The 11,656-nt window shown below is 31.5% G+C and overlaps 1 protein-coding gene across 1 annotated transcript; it reads right to left on the bottom strand.

The window, feature by feature from the left end:
* Positions 1-6,512: 6,512 nt before the first annotated feature.
* Positions 6,513-11,076, bottom strand: LOC128187327 (protein draper-like). The gene is made up of 6 exons (XM_052857728.1): positions 10,868-11,076; positions 10,217-10,266; positions 9,856-10,029; positions 8,176-8,323; positions 7,987-8,018; positions 6,513-7,338 (listed from the first exon to the last, which is right to left on the bottom strand). Exons 1-6 carry the CDS (start codon positions 10,945-10,947, stop codon positions 6,905-6,907), a joined length of 918 nt encoding a protein of 305 aa, XP_052713688.1. The 5' UTR covers positions 10,948-11,076; the 3' UTR covers positions 6,513-6,904.
* Positions 11,077-11,656: the final 580 nt, after the last annotated feature.

Consider the following 11,656-nt stretch of genomic DNA (forward strand, 5'->3'; position numbering starts at 1 on the left):
AATATAAATATGCAGTATAGTAAGGTATAACAAAGCAAGTGCAAAGTAGCAAAATATAATGTATTAATACATGAGCCACTCTCTTTCAACCGGAGGTAGCATCCCAACACATCTCCAGAGTCTCTATAAAGCTACCCCCGGACTGAATTACCTACATGGTGGCTGATCTACCATGTAGTGAGTTTTGTACAATTATAGCTTTAAATATAATTTTTTAAAGAAGATTCCATCACAGGTCTTACGCATATATTTTAAAACATTTGAGTAGATCAAAACAGAATCTTTTACCGCATAAAACAAAGATTGTTCTGTTTCTTCAGTGTTCTCAAGTCGACAGTACATTTTATGTTTATATATTTTATATGAAATAAAAGAGAAAAGTAGGTTGTACATTTTGATTGTGTTGTTTTGTGATGAGTAAAAACCTATAATCACATGTTTCCACTGAACTTGAAAAGTTACAAAATCACTGATTGCATTCCATATTTTCTGAACATTTTTACAATCAAAAATTAGATGTCTTATATTCTCTGTGTCATTTTGACACACTTTACATTTTTTATTTACTTGACTATTCCATTTGCTTAAATACAAGTTATTACATAAAATGTTATTAAGAAGTTTATAATTAAATTCTGCTATTTTTTTATCTTCCATTGATTTTATTTTATTGAAATAGATACGTTCCCAATCTGACTTCGAGCTAATTTGGAACTCGTTACTTAATTTTTGCTGTGAACAAGAGATTTGAAATTTCTTTTTTTTTAGTATGGAATAAAAAAAATTGGTGTTCTGTTTTTCTGGAATCAATTTATCAATCTCTAGATGAATGTAATTTTTCTTTGAAAAATCAAAGTTTTTTTCATATTTCCTAAATACTTTTTGTAGTATGGTATATTCACAAAGCCAATTACTTTTGTTATGTATAACAGTTGCAAAATCATCTAAGGATTTTAGTTTTCCATTTGTATTGAAAAGGTGTTTTGTAAATAAAATTCCACTTTTTATCCAATTTTTAAAACAAACAGTTTTGCCCTTGTAAGTAAAAGAGCTATTAGACCAAATAGGTTGCTTCAAAAATGATTCTGTAGTTTTAAATTCAGGTCTCGTTTTGCAAATATTAAAACACGAAAAAATTTCTTTGTAGAATTGGGGCATTTTTTGAACAATATCGAATTTCTTAATTGATATTTCTGATGTGATTGAGATAAAGCGAATGTCTATGTTTAATTCTTTGAAAAAGCTGTTTACAAAGTCGTTTATAGCATGTTTAGTTTCTAATAATCTTGGTACCCATGCAGCTTTTAAAGCTTTTAATTTTGATTCAATATCTATTAAACCTATTCCTCCGTCTTTTATATCCCCTATCACAGTATTTCTCTTTATTCTATCATGGTTGTTCCATAGAAATTTAAAAATTAATCTATTTATATTTTTTATATAGTTTTCTTCCGGTAATTCTAGTATTGTGGATAAATATATTAATTTCGGGACTGCTAGAGTATTTATTATAGAGCATTTACCAAAAAGTGTTAATTTTCTTTTCTTCCAAGATTCAAATAGTTTTTCTATGTCATGATAGACTTTCATCCAATTTTGTGTATAACATTCTGTTTTGTCGTGGCCTAGGTATATGCCTAGGAATTTTACATGCTTTGAGACATTAATTCCGCTTATGGTTTCGTATTGATCTTTTAAAGTACCCAAAAGTATACATTCCGTTTTGTTTAAATTAATTTTTGACCCAGCATGTTTACCGAAGACCTTGATTGTATCAATTGCATATGCCAAAGATTCAATATTTTTAAGTGTTAGCGTCATGTCATCTGCATGTTGTATATTTTTAATTTCTTTATCTGAATTTCTGTGTTTAAACCCCTGAATGTTTACATTATTCTTAATTTTTGCCGATAGGATTTCCGCTACAAAAAGATATAGAATCGCGGATATAGGACACCCTTGCCTGATTCCTCTTTTCATCTGGCATGTTTTTGACATCCAACCATTATTTTTTAATCGAAAGAGTGGGTTTTTATACAATATTTTTATCCAGTTTATGAAGCATTTCCCAAAATTGAATTTTTCTAGGGTTTTAAACAGAAAATTCCATTCAACCGAATCAAAGGCTTTTTCAAAATCTAGAAATAAGAGTATCCCTTCCTGATTGTTATTTTCGCAATATTCAAAAATGTCTAAAATCAATCTTGCATTTATACCTATAAATCTACCTTGAATATACGCTGTTTGTTCATTGCTGATGTATTTGTCTATGATATTTTTTAAGCGTCGAGCGAAGATAAAAGCGATTATCTTATAGTCCGTATTTGTTAAGCTGATTGGCCTGTAATTTTTTAACAAACGTTTACTTCCCTTTTTATGTATAAGTGAAATAACTGAGAGTTTTTGTGTGTAGCTCATTACGTCATTTATGTATGTTTCTTTCATCATACCATAGAATATGGTAGATAAATCTTTCCAAAAACTTTGATAAAATTCATTTGGTATTCCGTCTAGGCCCGGGGATTTATTTGATTTTAGATTCATCACTGCATCTTTACATTCTTCAAGTGTTGGAAAACTATCACAAATTTTTTTATCGTTTTCTGTTAAGTGTTTTATTTCACAATCACCTAGATATGAATTTATTTCGTTATCGGGTATTGAGTTAGAATTGTATAACTTTTCATAAAATCTGCACATTTCTCCTAAAATATCACTGGTGGAAGAGCGAATTTCTTTTTTTTCTGTTTCGATTTCATTTATCACATTGTTTGATTGATGTTTTTTTTCTAGTCCTAAAAAGAAATTGGTGTTTTTTTCACCCTCTTGGATCCATTTAGCACGAGATCGAATTTGTGCACCGTTTGCTTTTTTATCGATAAGATAACTTAATTGAGTTTCCAATTCTCGTTTTCTATTCATATTTATTAGATGATGAGGTAGAAGTTCGATTTCTGATATTTCTTTTTCAATATTCAAAATACTTTGTTTCAGTGTTTTCTGACGGTTTTTCGAATAATTTATTGAAAAATCTTTGACCCTTTCTTTAAGCGTTTCCCATTTTTCAACACATGATTTTTGTAATTTTTCTATATCTCTTATTATTTGAATAATATTCCTTTTAAAATCATCTTCATTTAAAATTGAAACATTCATTTTCCAGTATCCTTTCCCTCGTTGGTTATTATAAATATTAAGTTCAAATTTAAGCGCTCTGTGATCTGACATCCTTGTACCGTTGCTATGGGTACCAGGGATTTTTCTAATTAAGATGTTTCTAAATTGATTTAGCAGGTCATTATTTACAAAAACAAAATCTATTCTACTTCTTGGTGTATCAGATGCATCGCACCATGTAAATCCATTTAAATCTTTGTGTTTGTCAAACCATAAATCGGTAATGTCTAAAATTTGTAAACATTCTTTGAGAATTTTTGTACTTTTATCATTCATGTTATTCATGTTGCAGTTAAAGTCTCCACAAAGGATAACATGAGACTCATATAATTTATGAATGTTAATATAGGTCTTCAATCTTTTTAAAAAATCTATTCTACTCGATTCTTTGTTTGGAGCATAAACATTAACCAAAGTAATGTTTTGTTCATTAATCTTGACATTGACAAGTAGTTTTCTACCATCTACTGATTTATGAATATCTATAATTTCTACATGTGTGTTTTTTTTAAATAAAATTGAAACTCCTCTGCTAAAATTGGATTCTGAAAATGCATGAATTGATTTTCCTGACCAATTACAATTGTACTGGAATTCGTTTTTTTTCAATGTAGTGTGTTTCTTGTAAAAAACATATGTCTATATTTGTGTCTGATATCCAGCTATAAAGTTTTTCTCTTTTTTCTTTTAAAATTGATGAATTTGCTTGTTGTGCAACAGTTCGCGGATGAAGGGAAATTTTGAAACATGCAAAATATATTGGTGCCGATTTTGTGAAGTAAATTGAGGCTAAATATTTCAATGCGTTGACAGTTTTCACACATGACGTTGGTGTTCGCTTTTTCGGATTTTCGTTTCGTTTTCATTATTTATGCTTTGTAATCTGGAAACTATCGTCTGTATTTCGTGATTTTTACGTATTAAATCAAACAGAGACTTCGGTAAATCAAACAGTTAACTGTTTACCTGCGCAAATTCAGCAAAATCTGATGTAGGGGTAGGTGCCTACTGAAATACAATTCATTCTATCGGTAATTCGGCATTATCTTTTGCGTAATGATAGATTAATGCAATAGGTTTTGTTGAGATGCTCGGCATTTTCTCGAGTTTATTCAGTTTAAATAGAGTTTGATATCGCTGACGGAAATATGTAGGTATATATGATTCATTTCGAAAAAATAAATTGTGTTCTTTATTTGTTATACATGTAGTTCATGTTTCTTGTGTTTAATTGTTTACAATTTCTATTTACTAACCATATTTGAGTGTTAAGCTTCGAATTATAAGTAAGATACAGAGATTTGCTAACAATTCTATGTTTGTACACAGATCTTAAAACCTAAAGATTAAAAAAGTAAAAAATTGTCAATATTTATTAAGAAAATTTTCAAAGTCTGTTCTTCCAGAAACCAACTTTAACAACTTATTGTATTGTAAACTTTACCTTTTTTAGCTCACCTGAGGGTGGGGCCACAATTGGGGGTCGAGCGAAGTTTAACAAATGAATATATAGAGTAAATCTTTAAAACTCTTCTTCTCAGAAACTAATCAGCCAGGAAAGCTAAAACTTGTGTGAAACCATCATCAGATAATGTAGATTTAAATTTGTGAAAATCATGACCTCTGGGGGTAGGGTGGGGCCACAATAGGGGATCAAAGTTTAACATAGGAATATATATAGAGTTAATCTTTAAAAATCTTCTTCTCAGAAACTAATAGGCCAGGAAAGCTGACACTTGAATGGAAGCATCCTCAGGTAGTGTAGATTCAAAATTGTCAAAAATCATGACCCCCGGGGGCACGGTGGGGCCACAATGGGGGGTTGAAGTTTAACATATGAATATATAAAGTAAATCTTTAAAAATCTTCTTCTCAGAAACTAATCGGCCAGGAAAGCTGACACTTGTGTGGATGCATCCTCAGGTAGTGTAAACTCAAAGTTGTGAAAATCATTACCCCCGGGGGTAGGGTGGGGCCACAATGGGGGATTGAAGTTTAACGAAGGAATATAGAGTAAATCTTTAAAAATCTTCTTCTCATAAACTAATTATCCGGCAAAGCTGAAACTTGTGTGGAAGCATCCTCAGGTAGTGTAGATTCAAAGTTGTTTTAAAGTCGTGAAAATAATAACCCCTGGGGGTAGGGTGGGGCCACAATGGGGGTCGAAGTTTAACATATGATTATATAGAGTAAATCTTTAAAAATCTTCTTCTCAGAAACTAATCAGCTTGGAAAGCTAAAACTTGTGTGAAAGCATCCTCCGGTAGTGTAGATTCAAAGTTGTGAAAATCATGATCCCCAGGGGTAGGGTGGGGCCACAATGGGGGTTCAAAGCTTAACAAAGGAATATATAGGGTAAATCTTTAAAAATCTTCTCAGAAACTAATCAGCCAGATGATTCTTTATCATTGTTAAGACTTTGGCCCCAGGACAATTCTTTGGCCTCACGAGAAGGTTCAGAGGTTGATGTACGTTTATATCCCACATATAAACTATTGTTAAGGATCTTTTTGAGAACTGCAATACTCAACATATGATATGACTATAAAATCATCCTGTTAGAAAAGGGACTAATGATTATAAACATAAGAATATCCAGGGGAAAATGGATTTTATTTATACAGGATCTACATGTATTATTGTACTATGTCCAGATAGTTTGTATTATGACTCCATTAAGCTGATTTTATCATACCTATTGTTCCTCAGGTGAGCGATGTGGCCCATGGGCCTCTTGTTAAATTGCTTGTCAAGATGATTTTGATGAAGCTGTCCCACACACATTCAAAAACAAAACGTGTTTGTATACCCTTTCATATTTTATATGGTTGGTAATTTTTAAAAATGCCTTTTAGTTGATTTTGCATCTTAATATAACAAATACAATTTTTTTTTAAAAAATGACTATTTAATCTCCAGCTTTCAAGCTTACATGCACTTATATGATATGTGTACATTCCTAAAAAAATGAATTAATAAAATAATGGAAAATTAAGAAATTCATTACTGATAAGAAGCCTAATTGATACATGCATGCTTCCATTGAATAATTTTGTTTAGTCAGGCAAGCTTTTTGGAAAGCTATTACTTGTGTGAATGTAAAGCATTAGCGCCCTCATTTAGCAGCTCTGCGTGTATGCTTCCAAGGGAGTTGAGGATGCTATGGATTGTACAGGTCTCGCAAGGGGGTAATATGTAAAAGTCGTGCGAGGCAATTTACTTGGCGAGCAATACTATAACCCCCTACTTTTACCTTTGGATTAACGTAAGTATTTTAGCGGGTATTATGAAATACTCTTTTTTATCCACACAATATATCTCATTTGATGATCAATTCATTTATTGAGTTACAAATACATTTTTATTTGTTGCCAATAAATACTCTGATTCTCATATAACAAACGACCTAGCTTGCAGAACCCCAACAAAAACAAGAGTTAACAATGCAGTACCAATCACCAAAATATTTCCAGAACCTGCTGGAATAATTTTTTAATTGCACACGAATTAGAATATTGATAAAAATGAAGTTGTTCACTTCCGTTTGAAATTTAGATATAATTGTGATAATGCAAATCTTCCTGTTTTCCCGACAATTGTTTTTAACCTTATAAACTTTAAGCCATGAAAATGTATTTCAATTTTAATCTGTCTATGTTATATAATATTTTAGCAGAATAAAACCGTCCAATTTCCCCAAAAAATCCAAAGGACACGTACATACTAACTAAAGTCTCGTGCTATGATACGATACATTTTCCCCATCGAGTTCAGATTGCATAATATCCGGATTAGACGAGCGACAAGGTGCCTTATCGCCTTCCTCCTCTTTGAACAGATTCAATAGGCACTCTGGCTCTATATCAAAGTCAAAATCTCTTCCTTCACTTTCACAACCACTGAACTTTGAACGAGGCGGTAGCATGACTGAATTACAGTCTTCGTCATAGTCATTTATTGTCGATGGGAAATTCCTGAGGGAGAGAATATTGTAGGTGACTGTGTTGGACTGGTCCGACTGGTCGTACATGTTGTTATCAAGTATCGGTGGGAGAGTGCTGCTCGGAGCGACAAAGGAGCCAGTGTAATCGTACACAGAGTATATGTTTGAATCATCCCCAGCTGTAGACTCGTTAGATTGCCAAAGATTTTGTAGTTTTCCTTCAAAATAATAAATATGGACATAACATCTTACTTTATAATAGCACAAACAAACAACAAGTATAAATGCACACCAATTAATTTGAATATCAATAAAGTATTTTAATGACAATAATACAGTTATAACCGTGGAAAATATTTTGTAGTAGAACTAAGGAATTGATCCGTGAATGTGTAACTGGGGCATAAACCAGCAGTAACTTTCGAGAGAATTGCGGGAGCAACATTAATTGTTGCATATCCAAGCACAGGAGCTTGTGTAAAAAAAAAACAGTGGGTACCTCAGAGGAAAAATAACCCGAGGTACCCACTTTTTTAACGATGTTTTTTCTTCTACACAAGCCCCTGTGCTCCAAGCATACGCTTGGTCGCGGAACAAGTCGCACTGAATTGGTAATTAACATTGGTAAAAGGTAAAAATAAAGTCATTGCGAAAAAATTTGGTTTACAGCAGTTTTAATTTTTCATATTTTAATTTCTTTTGAAAAGATGTGCGCAGTTTTTAGAAAATTTAATGTCATACTAAATATGTAAAATTTTTACAAAAATTTGTTTCATTGCAGACATTTTTTAAACATTATATTTCGATTCCCTTTGCATGCACCATTTTGTAGCTGTATAACTGTCATCGTCTATATAAATACTTACGATATTCACGCTTGTAAAACCGTTTGCTTACTCTAGAATTTAAAAGGAAAAACATATTTAAATTAAACCAATTCAGATATACGTAATAAAAAACAACAAATATATTCTTAAACAATAATAATTCGTTTAGCTATGAAACAGCGTGAATAACAATATTTGTAACTTTGTAAAAACGCTATAAGAGTATACCTGATGAGAATACAGGCGCATATCGTGCTGAAGACGATGACGGTCATAATGGACACGATCAGTGACGTGGTGAGGCTCTGTAGGGGAGTCACCACGGACTCCGTGGGTGGATTGTGTTGATTGGCAGAATTTGAAGAAGAAAGGGTAACTACAGACAAATGATGAAGTCATTGTAAACTTATGTGAACTAATTCAATATTAATATCAATCAAAAAATAATTAGTCGAATCTGAAAGCTTCTCTATTAGTTATTTGCATCTGATAGTTGGAAATTTTCATCTACGCTTGATTGTAAATGGTTCATTATTTGAATATATTATACACTAGCTGTGTATACTCAAGCCTTTACTTAATACAACTTACATGTAGCATATGGTCATACATGTAATTATGCCATAGAGAATAGACCATACAAGCAACCTCCAAACGCTTGAAGACAGACTGAATTGATGGTAATTATTATAGATTAAATATCTTTATCAATACTTATAACATTTTCAAACATAAAGCTTCATATACCCAGAAACCACTCTATATCCTATCAGTGCCAGTCTAGTGCACTGACCGCTCTAAAACCTTGCCTATAAAATTTGTTTTCAATTGTATGCGAATGACACAGCACTATTAGCTGAAACCTCAAAAAGGATAACAAATTTGGATCAATTAAGTCATATTTGTAACAAAGAATGGTCACGTTCTGCCAATTAAGGTAGAAAAATGTCATATTTAGTTTACAGCCTAGAACAGCTTAGACCAAGATAAAGTAAACTTTACTTCCTTTTTTCTTTGTTTTTGTTATGATAGTAAACAAAATTAAATTCTGTGCATTAGCAAATCGTTCTCTGAATAATCATCCCGGGAGAAATTAAAAGCAGAATAATTTGAAAACTAACTTGATAAGTTCATTATGTAAAATTTAATTCAATGTGATTTTTTAAATTTAAAAAAGTTCTTTATGGGGAATATTAGACCATACCCAGTGTTTTAGAAACTGTTGACCCATTCGTCACATTAATCTGTGTTATTAATAATAAGGCATACGATCTCAAATAGCTAAATTATGAATTTCTTCAAAGACGTTGGTTAAAAAAACTTTTAGAATTCATTTAAGTAAGTATATTCATATTACATGTAACTTCACCTTTAACAAAAGGCTTTCTTTATCTGAATTGCAGCAATGGTAGATCTCGAGTGAATATATCATACTTGCACATGACATTTTGATTGTTATAAAACTTTTAAAGTGAAAGTAAGCAGTTTCAAATTGAAATTTTCATATTTAAGGCGTTAGAGGCATGTTTGAAACTAGAAGTTACAATATTCAACTCTTTGACATTGTCAAAAAATAACAGCTAATTTTTGAACTAACAAAAATTTACACTTCATGTTCAATTTATGCATAACTGCAAGTTATATTTTTATAAGATGTGCACCCCAAAAAGGCAAACAAAATCAAAAACAAATTAAAAAAACACAAAACAAAATAAAAATAAACAAACAAACACTTTTACATATTTATGATTTGAACTGAAATTGCCACGGGGAAAAGTCATTCATATATCACTCAAAAGTACCCTAAGACGTTGAAACTCCCTCTGGTATTGTCAGCATGTTCACGCGTTTTATTTTATTAATTTTTTTTTGCCTGGATGACGTAATAATTATATTTACTATATTTACCTGTCGTTATATCTGTAGTTGTATTATCTACAGTCCTACTGTTGTTGGTACAACCTACTACAGGATCACAGAATTGTTCATCAGAACAATCACAAACATGGTAACATCCCTGACCGTATGTACCATAGGGACATGGTTCTGAACAGTTACAGCCATAACTACCCGACTCGCAGGCTGTAATTAACAATACCCAGTTTCATGTAAACAAATAAACATTGTGTTGCGTATATAATCAAAGTTCCTTACATACAAGTATTTTTCTCATTATGCAATTTATTTTAACTGAAAGTTCTATACAGTTTTTAAAAGGTTAACTATTATTAATGTTAATTAACGATCCTCATGCTAAGAGTATGCTCACGTTCACATCTCTGAGGTCCTATTCTGAAGTTGGCTTGACATGAGTGCGGCCTAGGCAACAAAAATGTAGGAATTAATTATTTAGTTAATGCAAATGCTATCTTTCAGTCTGTTTTAAAGAAACAAGGATGAGTTAATTCATTGTATAATAACATAAATATATAATTATTTATTAGGTAGGTACCAGATTATTGCACTGATTATGTGTAAATTATTTTGATTAAAATGTTTCATTGTTGCATAATAATTTATTAACATTCCATTTGAAATATTGTTTTATTTTTAAAAACTATTTTTTGGGGGGAGGGGGGGGGGGGTGGTTAGACTCCAAAATCAAAACCAAGATTTCTGACCAAGGATATTTGACTGTAAGTATATGACCCCTCTTCTCAAAACTTTGAACAAACAACCCCCATAAAAGTTTTATCTTAGTATTTTAATTATTTGCGTAAGCGGGCCCAGGAGGGGGCGTCAATATAGTAACCACCATTTGTTTGTATGAAACTTCAAAATGAGTGGGAAGAAGAAATTGATACTTTATTCTAGGTTCATTAGAAATAAACATATAAAGCATGGATTTATAGAAATTATTGATTTCATCGGCACATCGGTGTTTGATGCATTATAACCATATACAATTAGATTTACTTACCAATCGTTTACATGACATCCTCCATTGATATTACTTACATATAGTGAAAGAGCAGCTAGTATTCTAAATCGAACAATCATATTCTTGCAACAATAAAAGTTAACCAAGGTGAACTCATATCTTGAGGTAAGTATGAAATCTTTGAAGTCCCAATAGTAATATTCACTTCATATCGACTGCTTAATAACAGCTGATCATGATTAAAATTTCTGCGAATTGCCGGTGACCGGCGTAATTTATTCCGGAATTTCCTTCTTCATATGTGACGGTGTTAAAAATAGCATAAATAAATGCAGTTGACTATAAATCATGCATCTACATACATGTATTGTATTTTTTAGACTCGTAATATAAACGGGACATGGTGCACGTAGCAACCATCTATACCATCCATAATCTTTATGCTATTTCATTTGAGACTTGTGTATGAGAGTTGCTAAACTGCAATACAGGATGAGGATAACATTTTAATAATGAAAAATTTAAAAAGAGAGGAAACACACACAGGAATTGGTTTTTAGCAAAATTTAAAGAAAAACACCACAAATTGATTGAAAAATGTTTAATTTGCTTTTATAAAGCATTTTTGTGTTCACTTAGAATGCATTGTTCCCACTGAATTAGAGTGATTATTATATGGAAAAAATATTCATTAAATCTTTACTTTTCACATGGATTTATACGAAATGATCTAATGTAATATGTGGTGTTGCATCAAACTATTGATGATAGAAATATCAACACAAAACCGCTTAATTGAGTCAATCCATAAACATAACACGGAAATTT

This window comes from Crassostrea angulata, chromosome 6, assembly GCF_025612915.1.
Source record: "Crassostrea angulata isolate pt1a10 chromosome 6, ASM2561291v2, whole genome shotgun sequence".
NCBI lineage: Eukaryota > Metazoa > Mollusca > Bivalvia > Ostreida > Ostreidae > Magallana > Magallana angulata.

Excerpts from the sequence above, each read along its gene's own strand:
- LOC128187327 (XM_052857728.1), bottom strand. The coding sequence starts at position 10,947 with ATGATTGTTCGATTTAGAATACTAGCTGCTCTTTCACTATATGTAAGT. Across the intron at positions 10,267-10,867 it reads GGATGTCATGTAAACGATTG|GCCGCACTCATGTCAAGCCA; the intron begins GTAAGTAAATCT and ends TTTGTTGCCTAG. Across the intron at positions 7,339-7,986 it reads GTTTTACAAGCGTGAATATC|GAAAACTACAAAATCTTTGG; the intron begins GTAAGTATTTAT and ends ATTATTTTGAAG.